Consider the following 22,696-nt stretch of genomic DNA (forward strand, 5'->3'; position numbering starts at 1 on the left):
AAAAATAAAAATATTACAAGTACGGAGCAGAATTTAACAGTAGATGATATCACATAATATGATTTGGATTTGCTTAGAGTCCTGGAGATCTCAGCCTTCAAGCTGCCTCCCCCTATTGGCCATTTCACAGCTGACACAGTGCTAGGCCAGCCAATCCGATTAAAGGACCCCTCTATCCCACGATTCCTGCAATCTTCTATCAGGGATGACTTTACCTTAGGCAGGCAAAATAACTTGGCAGCTTACAACTTACCTACCCAAGAGAGAGAGAAAAGCAAGCCCCCCATCCACCTGAGCCAAAGAAACAATTGTGCAGCCCACTCGCTTGTTGTTAATGTGGTGTAACATAGTGATGGCCACCTGGAAACTCCTTTAGCTCAAGTGCTTGATCGGACTACTCACAGTAAAGAGTGACATAAGGCAATTGCGTCACTTGAATCCTGCTGCCCTGTTCACTTACTAAATGTTAGCTTCTCTGACAGAGGGATCTGGCCGGTGAGGGCACACAAATAATGTAATGAACCCCAAAAATTAAAAGGGCAAAGAGGCCACAATAGATTTGCATAACTATAATTTGCTATGCTTAATAAAGTGGACTGGGATTTTAAGGCCAGCATTAACCCAATCCTGTACAAATTGTACTCAACTACCCAATCAGATTCACTGATAACAGACAAACTGGGTTGTATCGTCAGAAATGACAAAATATATGCAAACCCTCAAATAAACACAGAAACTAACAAACACGAACACCATGGCTGCAGTACATTTACACATTCCTTAATACATTCATAATTGCAGAAGGTGAAATTATTATTAAGGTTAAATTAATAATAATTTCTGCACAACAAATAACAAAGCCCCCTGTGTATTCTACAATGGTCTTAAGGGAGCAGACCCCAGTTTTTATGGGCATCTACTTTTGAATGCTAAACAGCAAACACAAACCTTAAGATAGGATACACTGAATGTGAAATAACCTTAATATGTGGCATCACTACAATATAATAAATATAAATTTGGGTCTTTAATTTTGAGCTTCAAAAGAGAGTGTGAAAAGCAAGCCTTTCAGCCAATTTAATTAAAGATTCATTAGAGAGCACACATGAACCATTAACTCCTGCAACTTCAAAACATATCCAGAAATTTCCATTCCAAAGGCTTCCTCCAGCCAAGAATTCCAGAATGTGAAAGCTGTGAGACATTGACCTTGGGCCACTGGCCATAAAATACATATTTCAGAATTAAGATACAGTTGAGTATGCACCAAATGTTAAAGTAACTGAATTCTGGCTATTTCATCTGACATTAAGGTTAAAACTGCATGCACTGCCAGATTCACAAATGACTGGGGATCAGAGGTTGAAAATGTTTGCTATGCTAAAGATCTGTTATTTCTCACTTTGGATTGCCATTTCCTACACTTCTGGTAATCTGAAAGACAGATGGATAATCTCCCATGCTGGCAGTCTTAGTAGTAAGGAATTTGAAAGTTTAGTGAGGGTGAGGAAAAGACAATGACAATCTGGAATTTAATTCATTTGTGCATCAGAGGGCAAAATGCCAAACTGTTCTTCATCTTTGCCATGTTTGCGATTTTTACATGGGTGATACAAGAGAGGGGATAAGTGACAATCAGTAAAACTTCAATTAAACTTGTCAAGTCTCTCAAACGTACATATTGTGCAGGAATGACAGGTCAAGCAAAATGAAAAGTTGGGACACCAAGTGGATCATCCCACTAAATACAAAAAACAAAAAAGTCAAACCTTTAGGCGGTAAAGTGAAAGGCACTTAGGTACAATAACAAGGCAGCAAGTCCTTTAGGCTGTAATAAATAAGAGTCGCTCCTTTAAGCTCCGTTTGGCGGGTTGCTTTTAGTGGGAAATGACACCTCCTTCCAGGCTTCATATAGAGCACAAATCTGAAGGGCCGGGGCTAAGTGCCCTTACTGGGTGGTTTTTGGTGCTGTGGGGAGAGAAGACGAGAATATTAGCGACAGCGCCCCCTGTGGGTTATCACATATCTCGATCGAACCTGAAAGGAGGTTCTCTGATGTGCATGAGAGACAATATATATACTGACTTTTGAAAAAGTTTGCGAACCCCTCTTAATTCTTTAGATTTTTGTTTCTCATTGGCTGAGCTTTCAAAGTAGCAACTTCCTTTTAATATATGACATGCCTTATGGAAACAGTAGTATTTCAGCAGTGACATCAAGTTTATTGGATTAACAGAAAACATGCAATATGCATCATAACAAAATTAGACAGGTGCATAAATTTGGGCCCCCCAACAGAGATATGACATCAATACTTAGTTGAGCCTCCTTTTACAAATCTAACATCCTCTAGACGCTGTCCTCCTATAGCCTTTGATGAGTGTCTGGATTCTGGATGGAGGTATTTCTGACCATTCTTCATACAAAATCTCTCCAGTTCAGTTCAATTTGATGGCTGCCGAGCATGGACAGCCTGCTTCAAATCATCCCATAGATTTTCGATGATATTCAAGTCAGGGGACTGTGACAGCCATTCCAGAACATTGTACGTCTCCCTCTGCATGAATGCCTTTGTAGATTTCGAACTATGTTTTGGGTCATTGTGTTGTTGGAATATCCAACCCCTGCGTAACTTCAACTTTGTGACTGATGCTTGAACATTAGCCTGCAGAATTTGTTGATATTGGGTTAAATTCATCTGACCCTCGACTTTAACAAGGGCCCCAGTCACTGAACTAGCCACACAGCCCCACAGCATGATGGAACCTCCACCAAATTTGACAGTAGGTAGCAGGTGTTTTTCTTGGAATGCGGTGTTCTTCTTCCGCCATGCAAAGCACTTTTCGTTATGGCCAAGTAACTCCATTTTTTTCTCATCAGTCCAAAGCACTTTGTTCCAACATGAATCTGGCTTGTCTAAATGAGTATTTGCATACAACAAGCGACTCTGTTTGTCGCGTGAGTGCAGAAAGGGCTTCTTTCTCATCACCCTGCCATACAGATGTTCTTTGTGCAAATTGTGCTGAATTGTAGAACAATGTACAGATACACCATCTGCAGCGAGATGTTCTTGCAGGTCTTTGGAGGTGATCTGTGGGTTGTTTGTAACCGTTCTCACAATCCTGCGCATATGCCGCTCCTGTATTTTTCTTGGTCTGCCAGACCTGCTGAGTTTAACAGCAACTGTGCCTGTGGCCTTCCATTTCCTCATTCCATTCCTTACAGTTGAAACTGACAGTTTAAATCTCTGAGATTGCTTTTTGTAGCCTTCCCCTAAACCAGGAGACTGAGCAATCTTTGTTTTCAGATCTTTGGAGAGCTGCTTTGAGGATCCCTCTTCAGAGGAGAGTCAAAGGGAAGCACAACTTTCAACTGACCACCTTAAATACCTTTATATCTCATGATTGGACACACCTGTCTATGAAGTTCAAGGGTTAACGAGCTAATCCAACCAATTTGGTGTTGTAAGTAATCAGCATTGAGCAGTGACAGGCATTCAAATCAGCACAATGACAAGGGGACCCACATTTTTGCACAGCCAGTTTTTCACATTTGATTTAATTTCATACAACTTAACTAAAAATCTTTGTTCGGATAACACTCCCGTACTCAGATGTTCCTATGAAATGAAAGACATACCAGTGTTATCTTTTTTGTTGAAAGTAGAGTCAATTATTATGCAGGCTGAGAGGGGTTCCCAAACTTTTTCATATGACTGTATTAAGAGGGAGGTAAAGAGTCCCAGCTGGCTAATCCCCATTTAATACAAGATCAGTTGAGATCTTTTATAGAGCCGCTCCAAGTGTCTCCTATGTCAGCATGCTGATAGTCAAATGAAATTTATTTCCTATATCTTGTTGGCTTTACCTCATATTAGCCAAAAGGAGAGGGATAATGAAACCCCATACTGTACGTGATCATCAGTCCTTGGACAGGACTTCCTTTCTGCTGGGTATTCTCCAGTTTCTTGGGTGTCCCTTAAAATCAGTCCAATAATGTATGGTAGCTTCACTCTGGACAGACTGTTGGACTCTTTACATGGCTCTTTTAGTTAATTCACTGTCCTTTGAAAGATGGTTCATTGTTGCCACACTAGTTGGAATTTTATACAACTGTGGTAGGCTTGCAATTTTTGTACACTCCCCTTCAGCTCACATTGAAGTTGTTCATTTACAGGATAAAATGCCAGGTCATAGTGGTGAATATTCATTCCCAGGTTGATGCAATTTGTCAGCACCCTTACATAACCCTCCTTTCAAATTTTCTGACCCCCACTATTTGCAATAGCACACAAACTGTTTGAAATGGCGGGGTGCTCTTTGAATGGAATATCGAGTGTTGCACGGTCAGGCGGTGCAGCAGAGGTGTTTAATGCTGCACTTCTCTGCAGTGATTTGTCCGTTATATGTGGGTAGGCAATGTTCCTTGTGTGCACAACTTGGATCAGCGCCAATTCAGTCTCTCTCACTTTTCCCCAACTCTGCAAGTCCCAAACCCCTGCTAATGACCACTCATCCAGTCCAATGGAGGAACAGTAGTGGAGCTGCAAAATTAGCAGTCTTTCAGCTGTCTATTTTCCTGTACTGATGCTACAAACAGCATTACAGATCTTGGATTCCAACCTCTTAACTTCCTAGCAACTCCTCAGAAGAGCCCAGAAAATCTATTTTCAGTTTCTGCATCACTTGTTGTCAGCTCCATCAGTCCAAAGCTCTTCTGGTGACTGCTAGCCAGGCCAAGTGGACCTTGACAGATGTAGTGGCAGTAGTGGTGATACACAGGTAGCAGACTCCCGTCTGTCTTCTTTCCTGTACTGGACCTTCAAACAACACTCCAGATCTGAGATCTCAGCCTTGAAACTCACCAACCACCTACTGAGATGAACCCAGCAAATCCATGTTTGCTCTCTGCAGCATTCAGCACTTTACTAAGTCATATTGTAGATGTTTTCCTCATCCCACTACTGACACCAATGCAGCTTCATGTCAGTGCTCACTGGCATTGAGTGCCAATGGACTCTTGGGCTCTTTACGTGAGCGTGGGCTCTTTTAGAGAGCTTGTGGTCCTTATAAGGATGGCTGACTTTTGTCACACAAGTTGGAATTCATACTGTGCATACTTGCTATTTTTATAGCTGGTTCTGGAGCTGCTCATTCACACAATGGAATGCCAGCTCATTTTGTTGCTGACTGATCCCCATGCTGGTTCAACGTATTAGCAGCATTGCAATGTACATATCTGTGTCCTCCAGCTTTCCTTTCAGACCTTCTTCCACCTCATCATCTCCTCTGCAGCACCATTTCTTTGGCATCTTGTGGAAACCCCAGTCTCTAAGTTGTGGCTGTTGAACAAGAGGGGTTACCATTGAACAAAGCTCTTGTTATAACAAAGCATCCTCTAGTTTTGTACCTAATAATTACTCTGAGGGCTGCCAACTATTACTAAATTCACCTGTTATCATTTACGAGTAAATGTAGTCGTAATTTACAAAATACAGGAAACATTTGAGTATGAAAAATGCAAATTCACACAGAAAACACAGAGATGAGATAAAGAGGCAATTAACATCATCTCATCCTGCCTAAGTTCATTGCTGGCCAAGTCCAGCTCTTTATGATCTTGGGTATGATGGCTTCAAGGAATAACACCAGTGTTTTGAGGGAGGGCTGATGGTTGGTGTGTGTAAAGTACTTTGGTAATATCACTTTATCACTTAAATTGATCAAATGGTCTTTGTAACACTATATAATCTGAAATAAAATCTAGATGGCATACATTTCTTATCTGTATGGCTAGCGATTTTAGCTTATGTTAATCTTACGTTATAACTCATTTGTTTATGTTTTTGTTTTTTTCCTAGTGAAAATGATGCTTCATCAGAAAATGAGCAGCTCTTAAGCCGAAGCATAGACAGTGACGAGGAAGCAGCTTTGGAAAAGCAAGGCACCACAGACTTATGTCTCCTGTCTTTAGTTCACCTCACCCGAGACAAGTCGTCTTCAGCAAACAGCAAGTCTACAGGGGTAAGAAGTGATGCATTGTGAGTATTTAGTGCAGGGCTGCTCAAGTGCTGTCCTGGAGGTCCCCAACTGGTGCAGGTTTTAGTTCCAACTAGTTTCGCAGTTAGAAGCCAGGATTAGCAGATAATGAAACTTGGTATTTAATTATATGGCTTCCAAGACAAATCTTTATCACATTGTAGAATATTTGTTTTCTAAGAACATTCTCCATATTTTTTGTGATCCAGAACAGATTTGCACCTCTTGGTCCTACCCTTGTCTCTCATTTATTTCAAAATATTGTATTAATGAAGATATTTCATGATGCATATATACAGGTTTAAATGGAATCACATTAGCTAGGGAGCTGGTGGTTCCTCTTTCATTTGCACCTCATTATTAACCAATGGCTGATTAAGAAAGCGGACAATAACGAAAAAATCAAGGATTTTGAATTGTAACAAATGAGTTAATTAAAACTAAGTCCAAAAAACTTGTGTCTTTAGTAGTAAATAAATAGGTTCTAATTAAAAATCTGGTTAAAGCAAATGCCTTAGCAGCGGTCCAGTGCCGCTAAGATTCACACCCTTGAAGAGAGTGATTTGTTTATTTTTTTGGTGGAGATTCCAGCCTTGGCCCAACACTCACGCATTCACCAGCAGAGACAAAAAAGCCACCGGTAATAAAACAACAAATAAAGAATGTATTAAACAATAATAAATGAAAACAACGATCCCACCCATGTACAATAAACACGAAAACAAACCACAACAATAAACACTCACTATAAAGTCCATGGAAAACGGCAATGATTGAAATGCAATGATGGAGGTAGATAGTCCAGAAATCAGCATGCTGAATGGGAATGTAAAGATAGTCCTACCGGTATTTCCTGACGAAATGAAGACAGATGAATTGAATCAGGAGCGCTCCTTTCTTCAATGGATGGCAACAAATCCTGGGACAGTCATCATGTGCAGGAAGACACCAGACAGACCAAAGCCCAAAACAAGAGATGATCCAGGACAAAACAAGAATCCACAGGTATCAGAACAGAAGGTAGACAGACAGGAACTTCAAACACGAAACACAAAATACTTCTCCCATTTTGGTATCACTGGCCCCCTTTTTTAAATGTCACACTGGCCTCCTTGTACCCAACAGCCCCTGCACCCTAAGCAGATAACCAAATAGAGCCACTGCGGGGACTGCTGGGAGATGAAGTTTCATTCCACAGTAGCAGCATTACACCTTAAAGCCATAGTGGACCTCCAGGATTGGAGCTGAGTGGCCCTGGTTTCGTAATTTGATGTTTATTTATTTATTTATTTTTATTTTAACTAAAAGTGCTTTGAAGCTTGCAGTGGAGCTGTTAAGTGGATAATATACAGTACCTCTTTTATATAAATAACTAGAGACATCCAAATGTTGATGATTGAGCATTCTTAGATGCATTCTGACGTGTTACATGAACTCTCAGGTTCACTCATGTTAATCTGAGATCGTAAATGGGACCAGGAGATGAACATAGCCCAAAGTGTAAAGATCGATACTGGAAAAACAAAAATATTCAAGTTCCATGACAAAGATGGAGAGTCAAAAGAATGACCAGGAAGATGAAGCCAAAGTCACAAAACTAAAAAGAATGTTTCAACTGGTTTGAAAGCTAAGCTAACATGAAATGTTAGGAAGACTTTTGGTTATCCACTGAAGGATACATCCAAGAGTATCACACTTATTTACAATTGCTGCTGTGTCATCAGTGCAACTCAATGAGTCATGTGACATTGTATAAACCCAAAAAAAAGTAATATTTAAAAATAGAAACATTGTTACAATTAGCCCGGAGCACCAAATAAACAACAAAATTAGATTGCTCACGAAGAAATACTAATGTGAGTGAAATAAAACATGTATATAAATTCTCCAAAATAAATAAATAAATAGTAAATCAGAAGTATAACATGAAGAAAAGGGAGAATATTGTTCTCAGGCCAGTTCACATGAACATGCATGCAAAAATGTTAGAGAACTATGAGCCCGCTATGTTAAAAGGCTACAACATTCATCACAATGTCCAAATATCAAAGATGGAAATTCATCACCTCACGAATGGTGTGATACCCAGCTGACTGGTGATAGAACAAATTCCTGTCTGAGTAGTAAGCTGGGAATCCATTCCTGGATGTTTCCCATTTCCGCATTCCCGGGAATGAAACTGCTGGAATTCCCAGCTGAATGGGAACAGCCAAGCTCGCATTTATAGTGTGTAAAAGTGTAAAAATCGATCAAGAAATAACAGAGTTATAGTTGAAAATAATTAAGTGGCACGATTTTTTGTCCCACAGTGTAGTGTGTTGCTCATTAATTCAGTCAACAACATACCAGCAGCAGTCAGTCTCCCGGCTCCCACTAAGACTGAGCACAGTGGACTCGGAGGTGTCTGCACTCTGCAGCTCACAAATGCTGGGACGGGGCAGAGTTCATTGACGTCTGTGCTGTTGCCAGCTTTGACCAACAACTTGAAATTGCAATGCGTCAGTGTGTTGCATCCGCATTATCTGTGCTAAGAAACTTGCCATCACAGAATGAAGACAAGAAACTAGATGCATCAGTAAAAGCTGAAATGCCGGTGTTTCAGAGCAATGGCAAGCGCGGGCGTTGTTTAGAACAAGTGTATCAGTATCTGATGACTGGGCCGCCTACTTCAGTGGAGGCACAGCGTGCTTTCTCAGCGGCTGCCGTACTCTGCATAAAGGATGACGACACGTTGTGCTTTCTACGCTCTATATTACCACAACTAACTAGATACATGTATTTATATGGCAGCATGAACTGCGTGTAGTTAAGGTTAGTCTTTTATTGGTGTCAACATATTGCAGTAGTTTTATTAAAAATAAGTGTCGCTCGTTCTAAAACCGTTCACATGTGAGATGCTTGTGCACTGTGTCATTCCCGAGAATGACATGCAGGATTTCCAAATTCCTGGGAATGGATTTCCTAGTAGTGAGCATTCATCAGCACTAAGAGGAAGAAACAAATCCACTAATCGGAGAATACCACTTCTGTCCCATTTCTTCTTCAAAACAACCAGTCGTAACCCCAGAGCAGCAAGTGTAGAAGAGAACTCAGGCTGATGGCACATACAGAAGCACACAGTTTACAGCTCAGGAATTGCTTCCGAACAAGGCGCATCTGTGAGGGGCAATATTCCTATTGCTCAGCATGATAGAAAGACCTCCTGAGTGCCTCTTTATAATCTGAATGTTGCTGGTTTGTACCCCATGCAAGATTCTAATGGAAATCTCCACACAGCAAATTCCCACACTAAGACACCAGCATCTCTCGTGTTTTCACTTTCATGATAAAATAATGATAAAATGTGAAAACCTGTGGATGTGAAGGGTTGAATACTTTTTGCAGGCACTACAAATTTTTTTTTATTTTCAAATCAAAATATGCTCCAAAAAGAATTGAAACCATCAGATAGCTGGAATGCGTTTCTCCAATTAACATTTGTATGCACATTAGGAAAGGCTTTGGGGTGACCTTCCCTTAAACCTTAAATCTCTACTCTGAATTCACTGACCCTCCAGACCCACAGTTAAATGTCACACATCTGCCGATCTTGTCATTTGTCTATTAATACACTTAACAATTACCCCTGACTGACCATGGCTGAAAAAGGAACTTTGTTCCTAGCACCCGGCGACAAGATTAAAGAAAACATGCATGCAAGGAAGAAGGCTCAAAAACTCGATTCTTCAAACATTATTTCAATAGTTCACTAATGCCCACACTTACGTGTTCACACACGTTTAATCAATTTAGAATCTCCAATGTAGACATGGGGAGAATGTGTAAACTTTATTTTGACTACGACTAGACACAAGATTCAAACCCAGAACCCTGTGACCCTGAATTAGATTAGGCAGGTTTGAGAATATTATGTTATATTTGTGATTGCAATTATTCCAATTACAACTGTTAAATTTCATCTGCTCTATTGTATTTTTATTTCTCAGATACAAAGTCGAAGGAAGAAGATATTGGATCTTTATACTAAAGCTTGCTGCATTGCTGAAGGTGGGTATAACTTAATTTTGTAAATAAAGAACAAAGCAACTAGGTAATTATTTACCAGTCAAGTCTCAAAAATGTAACTCCTGCATGGAGTTTGATTGATCTCCCTGTGTTTGCATGGGTTTCCTCCGGGTACTCAGGTTTTTCTCCTACAGTCCAAAGACATGCAGGTCAGGTTAGGTAGACTGACGTTTCCTAAATTGGCACTTTTTTTCCGTGGTTGGTGTGTGTGTGTTTGCCCTGCGATGGATTCGCACCACGGCGAGGGTTTGTGGCCTGCCTATGCTAGCTGGGATAGGTTCCAACAGACCCTCGTGACCCTGTTCAGGACTGAGCCAGTTAGAAAATGGCTGACTAGACGGACTGCTTCACATATTGCATTGATTTTAATGGGGAGAGAGACTCTTTATTAAAATTATAAGATTTACTGAAGAAAAATTAACACAAGCGAGGGATAAACTGTGGGAAAATGTAAAGACCAAATAAGCAAACAGAAATGAAACAACCAACATCAGCTGGAGGCACCTGTAAAACACAGGGGATGGAAGCAAACTGAGGTGCACCCAAAGGAAAAAAAATGTCTATAAAATGAAAGAAAAATATCAATTAGTAGAAGGCATTTTACACTCCATTTGATGGTGGAATTAAGTTTGGGAAAGATAATCTAGTCCTTATTTTGTTGGAATAGTTTTGACTAGAAGATGCCATTCAACCCAACAAAGCTAGTCAATCAAAACCTAATTTCTCCCAAATAACATCAAGTCGAGATTTGAAGTTTTCCAATGTCCTATTCTCTACCGCACTGCTTGGTCATTTATTCCATTTGTCTGTGGTTCTTTGTTTGAAGCAAAATTTTCTAACATTTGTGTGGAATTTGCTCCTTAACAAGCTTTTTGACTGCATCCCTGTGTTCATGTTAAAGAATCCACCTTAAAATAACAGCTGGGGTCCACTGGACTTATTCCACTCAAAATTTTAAATTCTACTTCTCTCATATCTCCAAATCATCTCAGTTTGCTGAAATTGAAAAGGTTCAGCTCTTTCAATCTCTTCATACAACTCTTACCTCACAGTCCCAGAATCTACCCTGTTGCTCATTTCTGCACTTTCTCTAGTGTTGTAAAGACTTTTTTACAATGATTTAGCTGAATCGACATTATTTGGGTGGAGTGGTGGCTCTGAGACTAGAGATCTGCACCAGCAATCGGAAGGTTCGCCGATTCAAATCCCATAAACGCCAGAATTGACTTAACTCTGTTGGACCCTTGAGCAAGGCCCTTAACCTGCAATGGCTTCATCCTGGGTATGATGTTAACTTCTATCCAGCCCTGCAAGTAGGCCCTCCAATTTATAGCGAAAATGTGGGGCTTAATGGCAGGATTGGCACTCCAGCCACTGTAAAAAAAAAACCTCACACTGTCCCAGTGTGGCGCAGAGGTGTCACCCGCTGAACTCGGGTCTCAATCCAGGCTGTGTGGTGGGTGTGGCAATACGCTATCAGCGCATGCTGCCAACCTCTACATTACTCACCTTTTATCTTGTTTCATTTCATTGTTTTTGTATCCTCTGGAGATTAAACACCTTGTTATTCATAATCCTATCTGGATCATTTATAGCTATTAAAAAAACCAGAAGCCATAGTTCTGAGAGACTTTTAAAGTCATCTAATTCTGAAAAATGTCCCCCACTCTATAATTCTTTGTTCCTGGTATTTAATCCAGTTTTGCACCCATCTACCCACTGTGGGACTTTATCGACAGCTTTCCAGATAAATCATATCATATGCTCCTCTCTGATTGCATCCTTTGTTGCATTCTCACAGAATTCCAGCATATTAGCAAAACACGACCTAACCCATCTAAACTCACAATGACTATTTGCAGATAGACATGTGCTTCTTGTTCTTCTTCTTCTTAATAATTATTTTGTTTTTCTTTAATAATTAGTTTAAATCATTTTAAATGCATTTAGTAGTTACGTTAAATATATTTTGTCATTGTGAAGCACACACCATGAGAATCTCAACCCGTTAGGTTGCTTTAGTGGCTATTGGTTTGATTTTTATCACAGCATGCCATCAGCATTGAAGGGTACTCCTTCCAGCATTGGTTTCAATCCAAAAATTGTCTCTGCACTTAAAAAGAAAAATCAGAATCACGTGAAAATCGGAGTCCCTTGTACACTGTGCATGTGAACACCTTGAAAGGCTCTGGCTTTATGATTGTTTACAATCTAACAATCTCAACTCCATCACTGAATATTCAAGACAGAATTAACACAAACAATTGAACATACGTCAGTGAAGGTGCGAAGGAATCCACTAAAGTAGAAACCAGTCCTGGATGAAATGAAGTAATACTTACGGTGTTAACTCTCAGCATGTCTCGGCCTTGGAGTTCTATGCAGTTAGAGTTAGGGTTAGACTCGGGGAGACGTTTAATGATCTGTTTTTACAGTGATAAGCTCGAATAACACTCAGGAGAGTATTCTGCTGCTAGCCTCTCCAAATATCGTGTCAAGCCTCCCACCCACATTGTCAGATATACAGTTACTTGCTGGATTTGTGGGACTTGATCACACTATGACCCCTCTAGTATTTCAGATATCCCCTTGCCATTTTGGTCTGGTTAGGCTGCTTTATACCTCTAGACCTGTGATGTCACTTCATCCATGACTCCTGACATCACCCCTAGCAGCCACAGGGCAACCAATACACAACCATTACACTACACATGGGAAGACGTCAAACTATTTCAGAAAGATTGAACCAGTAAAATATCAAAAAACATCAGACCAGGCTTCAGCGACCCCAAAAATGTATGAATAAAAACAATATTCCCAAAAAGTGATAACATAATAATAACAAACTGCCTGTCATAACACACAGCAAACATACCCAACATGCATCCCTTTTTCAAAATCAGATGCCAAATTATTTCAGCAAGCTTAAAACAATAATATATCAAAAAGCTAACATCAGCAACACCAAAAATGAACAAATAAAAATATAATTCTGAAACATAATAAAGCAAAGCTGCCTATCTTAACATGGTAAAAATACCCAACATGCTTCCCTGTTTCAAAGTCACTGATGGCAAAATGGCATCATGGGAATTTGGCAAACTATTTCGGCAAGCATAATACAATAAAATATCAAAAAAACTAACATCAGGCCTGGATTCAGCAACCCCAGAACTGAACAAATAAAAACTGCATTCCAAAACATAATCATGCAAAACTGCCGATCATAATACATGGTAAACATACCCAACATGCATCCTTCTTTGAAAGTCACTGATAGCAAAATAGCATCATAGGAAGATGCCAAACTATTTTGGCAAGCTTAAAACAATAAGATATAAAAAAAGCTAACATCAGGCCTGGATGTAACGACCCCAAAAATGAACATTTAAAAATAATATTCCCAAAAAGCAATAACACAATAAGGCAAAACTGGCAATCATAACGCATGGCAAACATACTCAACGGGCATCCCTCTTTCAAAGTCACTGATAGCTAAAAGGCATCATGTGAAGATGCCAAACTACGTTGGCAAGCTTAAATCCAATAAAATATCAAAAACCTAACATCAGGCCAAAAATGTTTAAAGAGAAATAATATTTCGAAACATAATAACGCAAAACTGCCAATCATAACACATGGTCAACATACCCAACATGCATCCCTCTTTCAAAGCCACTGATGGCTCACCTTTTAACCATGATATCCACAATTAAAAGTGTCGTTGTGCACCAACCCTAGGAGTGTTGTGCTGTGAACGTACTTGTGTGAACTCAGAAAGCGGGCCTGTGTGGAAACACCTGCTTTCAATATGTGTAGTCGTCCTTGTTTACTCAATGGCTCCACGTCTTTGGCCAACACCTATAAGTCATGCAGTATATGACGTGTCGTACATAACGAGCAGGGTGGTTTGTCACAGAAAATTAAAATCTGTCAGATGTTGCCATATTGTCCATACAGTATGTCATTTACAATAAAGCAAAGATTTAACATTTCCACAGGACGATCCCATTAGTTATTTATTTTCGGCTTACTTTGCTCTCAATAGGTTAATGTGCCCTAGTACAATTTTCAAAGGGAACATCCACACTGAACAATAAACAGTTATTTTGGTTTTACATCCACAATAAATCCTTCTGGAAAAAATACTGTAGGTCTAAACAGATGACTGGAACTATTATAAAAAAACCGCACACAATCAGAGTTAATGTGTTTGTATACTTTATGAGTAACTGTTTTGACAGAGGGATTAAAAACAGATGTATTGGCTTCAGTGCAAAAAATCAGTTTGACTCTTTAAGTAATAATTTCAGTTTTACTTATAAACTTATTTTTATTATTGGCAAAAATTTCAACAGAATTAGCAGCTTACCATAAGCATTTCAAAAGCCAATGTGCTCCAACATTGCCTTCTTATTAAAACAATGGTAACCAAAGGTTAATTAAGTAATCTATCGTTCATTTATTATATGAATATATTTTTTAAAAATGGAACACTCATTAATTTTTCAAGTCATTGGCTGCCACATACTGTACTGCAGGACACAAAGCAGGAGGCAAGGATCTCAATGTGCTTTTAACAAATGTAATTAGATCTTTCGAGGACATTCCAGGTAAAACCTGACTTAAAGAAGTCCACCTGAACGTCTCGCTTCACTTAAGAACGTTAAGCATAAGCAGCTTGGTAAAATGAAAAGAATTCCATAGCAGTAAAAATCCTAGTTGTCATAAAGTCGTGTGAATGGAGGTATACGTTCTGAGGTTATTTTTAATTTATTTTTATGTCTTTGGCCATGTTGTTCAGTTTCCACTGCTGCTTCCAAGTTTCTTTCATTGAGTTTTGCAAAACTGGGGGAGAAAATGGCTTCTAAAATATCCTTAGAAAATCGTGATAAAAATGTGATAAACACACCAACCTTCAGTTAACGGAGAATGTTTTTAAACTTCACTTTGGTGCTGATAGTTGAGGTTTATAATCAAGTCCCCATGTTGCAGGTGTCTTAAGCATTTGCTTCCACTTTTCCACTGAAAAGTCATGCAACCCCAATAAATCAGAAGCAGATGCAGAGTGCGTTGCTCATTGTTGTTTAGGATGTGCATGTTTTATAGCACTTAAAGATGTTTCAGCAAGAACTGAAAGTTATGTTCATGTTGAGAAACGAGATGACATGACATTCTTGAACCCACTGAATCCTGTCCTGGGTCACAAGGGGGCTGGAGCCTATCCCACCAACACTGGGTACAAGGAAGGAATCAGCGCTGGGCAGGGAGCTGTGTACAGGAAAAAACGCCAGAGCACTGTCAATTTTAAAGTTACAGAACTGATAGATAGATAGATAGATAGATAGATAGATAGATAGATAGATAGATAGATAGATAGATAGATAGATAGATAGATAGATAGATAGATAGATAGATAGATAGATACTTTATTAATCCCAAGTGGGAAATTCACAATATGCTATGCCTATAAAAATTTTCACCCCTTTGGAAGTTTTCAAATTTTATTTGTTATTGTAAAACTAGATGGACATTAGAACATTTTTGACGAGAACAGGCCATTCAGCCCAACAAAGCTTAATTCCTCTAAAATCACATCAAGTCGAGTTTTGAAAGTCCCTACGGTCCTACTGTCTTCCACACTACTTGGTAGCTTATTTCAAGTGTCTATGGGTCTCTGTGTAAAGAAAACCTTTGTTTGCACAAAATTTACCCTCAACAAGTTATCAGCTGTGTCCCCGTGTTCTTGATGAACTCATTTTAAAGTCTCAGTCTCGATCCACTGGACTAATTCCCTTCATAAATTTAAACACTCCAGTCATGTCACCTGTTAATCTTTCCTCATAATTCTTCCCCTGTAGCCATGGAATCAGCCCAGTCACTCTTCTCTTCACTTCTCTTCTCTTCTCCAGAGTAGGACATGAGATGAAGTTACAAAGCATCCCACACCTACTCACAGTGAGGAGTAGAAGTTCAGATTTGAGAGTGAATGACGTTACGATTTTATGGCACCCCAAGCCGCAAAATGGTACTCATGAAGGCATTTAGAAGTTTTCAGATACTAATGCAACAATATTAATAATAAGTAAAAGAATAATAGGAATATTCAAACTAGTAGTAGGAGAAGAAGCAGGAAGATATAATAATGTAGGATATTGTGCTAAGCTGCATGTAATGGTTGCCACTTCTCAACAACATCAATGTGTTGATACTGAGATATCACTTACCACTCACACATGCATGTTCATCCACTTTTGAGGCAGTGATCTTTATTTGTATGTCATCAAACATGCCAAAAACTCCAGGAAAACCAGCGATTTGCATGAATGGAGCTCGTTGTCACATTTCCTCAAGTAAGGTGGTTGGGAAATGTATAAATCTGCATATTACCTCACACGTTCTAGAAGCATTCAAAGTTTGGTGCAAAATGTGATAAATGGTTCGTTGTGAAATACACATATAAAGCTGCATTGGTCAAAAAGTGCAACAATACCAACATCTTAATTTCGACTGACAGCGAATAGCTTCTTCGTGTAGATGGATCGATCACATTTGTTACAAATATTATTTCATCTCTGTCAAATTGTTATCTTTTTACGACTTCATTGTTGTCAACCGTTTCCAAAACATTCAGTCTTTCCTGGGATGTGTGTGACAATCACTGCCTGAACGCCATCTTCTTGCAGCACCTAGTGAGTTAAGACAGATTGGGAGCACTCCTAAATCCTGGTGGAGTTAGGAGGAGTTTCCTAAATTTGAAAATTGATAAAATGCTTTTCCTCCTACTCCTAAGAGAAGGACCACTTCTTGAGCCAGTTAGGACCGTTTACCCACTCTGAGATGCTTGATAATGTGAACGCTGAAGTCGAAAACAATGGGATACAAAAACACCAATTTAAAATAATTTCTTTATTCTTGGTGAGTTAAAGAGACTGCAGCCCCCCCTCACGCCTCCGAAGAGACTGGAGCAAAACCACCCTCTACCCCATCCCCCCCCCCCCCCCGTCCCCCCTGCTGCTAAATAGTGACTTGAAGAGGAGAATGTTTATGTGATCAATTATTATTGTGTTTTATAATTGTAATTCATTTAGACCGCCTAGCAGAGATATGTTTTCACTTTGACTTTAAAAAGTCTTTATCTGTTGGTCACTGGCAGAAAAGTCAAATTAAATCCACTCTGATTCCATGTTGAATTATAATAAAATGTGAAAACGCCCAAGAGGGTGAATGCTTGTTATAGACACTGTGTACACGTCAGACGCATATGTCTAGAGGGTATTTTTAAGGCTCTCCTTAGGCTGTTATGTGTATTTCTGTTAAAGAAAGAGCACTGCTTCTTACTTTTCACTTTTTTAGTCATAGATTTGACCGGACAAACAGTGACATCACTTCCTATGTGAAGTCAGAAGTCCCGCCTCTAGCACTAATAAAACTAGCCTTGTGCGCCCAACTACGTTGCGCATGTTAAAGTTATCTGTGAAGGGCTCCCTGTTTAAACACTGCTGCCAGTCATGAACTGGGCCCTTCGTCACACAGCATTATGATTTTTTAAAAGGGAAACAAAATTACAAAACAAAACCCTTGGACATTGATTCGATAGGAATGGCCTACTCGGAATCACTGTCCGAATAGTAATTATGTGGTGGTGGAGGAGCATTTCTGCTTCTCTCCGTTCACAGTCCGTCTCGTTTTCACGACGCTGTCGTTTCCTCTCACGATCTCTTCTCAACCTTTCTCCAATCTCGCAGGTTGCTTTGTGGCAATCCAAAGAGTAAGGAAGAACCAATGCTTCTTTCTTGAACTCCAAACGCCGACTGATGGAAAATCACAGAAGTGTGTCCGACTTATATACTCTGAGTGCCGACTCCAAGAAGTGGGTGAACATTCGATTTGGACAAAGTGCTGCCAACGACAGGCGATAGAAACACAAAAAACCACAGTCTCGACAACGAAGCAGGTGTCGATGCCAGATCTAAACACAAAGCATGGTGTCGACGCCAGATCTAACCACAAAGAGTGGTATCGACAGTGTTTGTAAACAAAAGTAACAACCAAGGCAGTGTCAGGGGAACATGAATTCGCGGACAAACAAAGATCAAGATCCAAATGAAGATTATATATAAAGATGAGTTTCCAAGGTGTATAATAATAAAATGTGAAAATTCCCAAGGGGTATCTTATGGGCACTGTACCTGTATGTGCCCTGTAATAGACTGGCACCCTTTCCAGGTCAGATTCCTATTTGTATTGAGTGCTGCCAGGTGACACTTCATTTTTATATCTCCCTAAAGTTGGACTTACCAAGTTTAGTAAATGGGTGCACTAGATGAAGTTCGATAGTGATGGGAGCTCTCAGATTTTTTTTGATGAAGGCTGTTTCTATACTCTGCCAGTCCTGAGGCATATCTCATTGTATAAACAGCCATTGTCTGCCATCCTAAACTGCTAAAACCTTCCTTTTCCCACAGGTCTCAGTCCAACTGAGTTGCCCTTTGACTGCCTGGAAAAAACCAGCAGGATGCTGAGCTCAACGTACAATACAGAGAAAGCCATCGTGAAGACGTGGCGCCACCTAGCAGAGAGCTTTGGGTTGAAAAGGGATGAGATCGGCGGCATGTCAGATGGCATGCAACTGTTCGACCGCATCAGCACGGCTGGGTACAGCATCCCAGACCTGCTGACCAAACTGGTGCAAATTGAACGGCTGGATGCGGTGGAGTCCCTGTGCACGGATATTCTGGAATGGGCAGAGATAACACCCGCCAACAGCCCTTCCATCTCGTCGCGCTGTGCCAGTGTGTGAGCACTTCCTCTGAACCTACCCATTATAAAATGAAGAATATCCTCCTTGGGTCTCGGAAGTGGAAAGACAACCTGTGCTGTGAACTGGATTTTCTTTGGCATTAATTCTGAAGAGACTTTTCCAGAGCACCGGTGTTCAAAATTATAAATGAATACCTGAAGCAAATTTTTCACTTAACTTTTAAGAACCCTAATGAAGCAGGCTGCTGGACATTCTGCTAAGGACAACCTTGGGGCGTTTTCCATTAAGTAGGTCCTTTACAATGTTTTTGATTTTTTTTTTTCCATGTATTGTTACCAGAGACGAGACACCCAGAGAATCACATTAAGTTGATTCTGATATCTCCAAGATAATTTATTAAGGACATTTTAAGAATGAATGAGCACAGCGTATTTTTTGTTTCGCCAGGGCTCCCTATCAGTCGTGCCTTACTTGACATTCTGGTGCAAATCAGTTCTGAACCCTGGCATGGCTCTTCATGCTCAGTACATGCATAGTAAACTTAATGTGCACCCGTAGTCAGGACTGCGATTAAACCAATTGGAATAAAAGCTTCCCAGGGTGCAGGAACAGAGCTTTAACTTGTGATCTTTTTGTTGTAGTTTTTCCCATCATCTCCGACATATCAGATTTCGAGGATCATTATTGTCACATGTAAAGAGTGCAGAGAAATTCTTACTAATCACCACTCGTGTCCTCCCACATCCCAGAGATGTTCATATTAGGTCAACATGACGGGAGGAAAGCCGCGGGACATAACATAGCTTCTGGTCGGAGGTGATGTCAAACTTGACAGCCGTAGTTGCTGATCTCGTCACCTGAGGATGTCAAGTTATACAGTTTGGAATCGTAGGGCATGACAAATTATGTGACTCTGTGATGAATTTCCGGGCCTGTTTCACATTTCCAAAGAGGACTCGCACATAAAGTGCTGCCAGATGGTGCTGTAAGAGTGCTTTCCAGATATGATGGGTTCAGCCGCAAAATCAGCCCCTTTTGTTTGTTTTTTTTTTGTTTTGTTTTTCATTCTGTCATGGTACATAAAACACAAGACATCACACAGGTAGGCCTCTCCTGTTTTTGAACATACCTTGGTTGTCAGCTCTTGCGTGTCCCATGACACCAAAAGGGACGAGTTGAAAACTGATCAGACTATCAGACTGAGTTGTTGGAGATGTCAAACCACACAGCTGGTAATCACGAGAGAGTGCCGCCACTGCCTCCAACTCACTAAGAACGAAGTCTCTGACTGAAAAATCATGCAGCGTGACAGGGCTTTGGGTGAAGGTGTGTATCTGAGTGGACTGACATACTGTCTGGTACCTGATACTGCCAAGGTATACTGCTTCAGCTTCACACCGTCCTGAAACAAAGGAGTTTCAAATGGGAGGACTTGCTTATGGTAAGATTATGAGGAAAAGAAATGTTCTGCAAAGCTAATTGTCTGATCACTAAATTCTTACAATAACTCTTAATGAGTGCTACTTGATTTGAAATTCTGTCAAAGTAGATGACTGCATTCAATTCTGAGTTGAATGGATGTTTACAGTTGGACTACAAATTTCTACCATTTCTAGTTTCTACTAAAAATTGAAAGGGCAGCGTCGCCCACAGTGCAAGGCATTGGCATGTACAATGGATTCAAATAATATATTCAGACCTCTTCACCTTCTGCATGCTTTATTGCCTTGTAGATTAAATTTTTAATAGACATATTTGCCATCTTTGCCCCATTAATCTACACTCAATAATCAATCATTTCAAAGTGAAAATGTGTTTTCAGAAAGCTTTGCGAGATTTATTAAAAATCAAAAACTGAAATCCCTCATCGGTTGAAGCATTCAGCCCCATAAGTCAGTACTTTGTAGAAGAGCCTTTGAAAGCAATTCCAGCTTTGAGTCTTATTGGTAAGTCTCTACAAACTGTGTACTCCTGGATTTGGGCCGTTTATCCCATTTGTCCGTTAGATTGGATAGGAAGCGTCTGTCAACTACCGTCTTCTGCTCTCTCTACTGATGTTCTATGGGGTTTAAGTGTGGGCTTTGGCTGGGCCACTCAAGGACAGTCAGACACTTGTCCTGAAGCCATGCCAGTGTTGTTTTGGGTGTAAGCTTAAGGTCACTGTCGCAGTGAAACGTGAGCCATCCTTGCATGCACTCAGGAACAGGTTTTCTTCAGGACCTCAGTGTTTTTGTCTGTATTTGTCCTAACTTTAATTCTGATCAGTCTCCCTGTCCCTACCAGTGAGAAGCACCTCCACATCATGGGGCTGCTACCATTATCCTTCACCTAAGGGATGGAATTAGGCAGGTAATGAGCAGTGCCTGGTCTTCTCCAGACATCTGGAGATGTAAGCACTATGTTCTGATACAGATCTAGTTTAGTCTATCTCATCAAATCAGAACCTTTCAAATGATGTTTGGCAAACTCCAGACAGGAGTTAATCATTCTACCATAAACGCCTGATTGATTGAGTGCTGCCGCAACACTGTTTGATCATTGAGGTCTACAGAGAGTTCCTTGAATTTCATTGCTCGGTCTTTGTCCTTAAATGCATTGTGAATTGTGGACCTTCTTTACACAGGCACACATTCTAAGCAATGACCAACCAGCTCAGTTTGTTACAGGTGAACTCCAATCAAGTTCTAGACACATCTCAAGGAGAATTAACTCTTTCAGGGCTGATGTCGACTTCTGTCAAAAGGAGGAGTTGACGATGGTAATCGACTGTAAACTATGACAAAACCAACCATTATGTTTTAGGTGGACTCTCATTGCTAGAAAGAAAGTTAGATTCATTGGTTTGACCGAGATTTCCTGTGTTTGTGTGAGTAGTAAGGTGCAAACAACAGCAAAAATGGCACTGACATCTGGAGAGAGATCAAAGCGAATGCGTAAAGCAAAACACTCCGTGGACAACATTTTGCCAATTATCTCTGAACTGGACTATGACTTGTCGGATTTTGATTGAAAATGAATGTGAGGTTCCAGCTTCAGCTGATTGGTCCCCAGCTAATCATTGTACTGACAATGTTCGCCAGGGAGGAGTGCCACTTAACAATGATAACAGGTAGAAAGCAGATTGCAATGCACTGCGACTTTGTGAATTTCCCATTGGGATTAATAAAGTATCTATCTATCTATCTATCTATCTATCTATCTATCTATCTATCTATCTATCTATCTATCTATCTATCTATCTATCTTGTTATATAGTGCCTTTCATATCTATCTATCTATCTATCTATCTATCATATAGTGCCTTACCTATCTATCTATCTATCTATCTATCTATCTTTGTCCCAGCCACGCAAAATCAGCCTGGCAGCAAGCCTGTTGCATATTATTGGCAAACTGGCAGCCACAGCATGCAGCAACAGACGTTTAATTCTTGATTTCTGTGTGAAACCATTGCTTTTCAGAAACTATGTTTTTTGGAAAAAATATTCAGCCCTCAAAGAGTTAAAGCAAACAGGATGGGCCTGAACACATTTTGGAGTCACACAGCAAAGGGTTTGAATGCTTATAGGAATGAGGGATGATTCATTTGCAAACTTTCCTGAAAACATGTTTTCACTTTGTCATAACGGGTTATTGAGTATTGATTGGTGGGCAAAAATGGCAAATGTATCCATTTAAAACAAAATGTACAACACAATAAAGTGTGCAGAAAGTGAAGAGGTCTGAATTCATCCTGAGTCCCCTGTAGAAGCTTGCAGTTACAGGCTCAGTGCCCACATTTGACTTGCGGTCTGACTCTAAGCCGCCTCACCAGCATTACTTCACTCTG

At 40.1% G+C, this 22,696-nt stretch overlaps 1 protein-coding gene across 2 annotated transcripts in view; it reads left to right on the top strand.

Moving 5' to 3' along the window:
* Nucleotides 1–21,215, top strand: part of edar (ectodysplasin A receptor) — a 169,126-nt gene extending 147,911 nt beyond the window's left edge. For both annotated transcript variants that reach the window (XM_028800897.2, XM_028800898.2), the window contains exons 9-11: nucleotides 5,861–6,023; nucleotides 10,025–10,085; nucleotides 18,572–21,215. In XM_028800897.2, coding sequence (XP_028656730.1) covers nucleotides 5,861–6,023; nucleotides 10,025–10,085; nucleotides 18,572–18,906 — 559 coding nt within the window. In that variant the 3' untranslated portion in view covers nucleotides 18,907–21,215. The remainder of the gene's footprint in view (nucleotides 1–5,860; nucleotides 6,024–10,024; nucleotides 10,086–18,571) is intronic.
* The last annotated feature ends 1,481 nt before the right edge of the window (nucleotides 21,216–22,696 follow it).

Source organism: Erpetoichthys calabaricus, chromosome 4 (assembly GCF_900747795.2).
Source record: "Erpetoichthys calabaricus chromosome 4, fErpCal1.3, whole genome shotgun sequence".
NCBI lineage: Eukaryota > Metazoa > Chordata > Cladistia > Polypteriformes > Polypteridae > Erpetoichthys > Erpetoichthys calabaricus.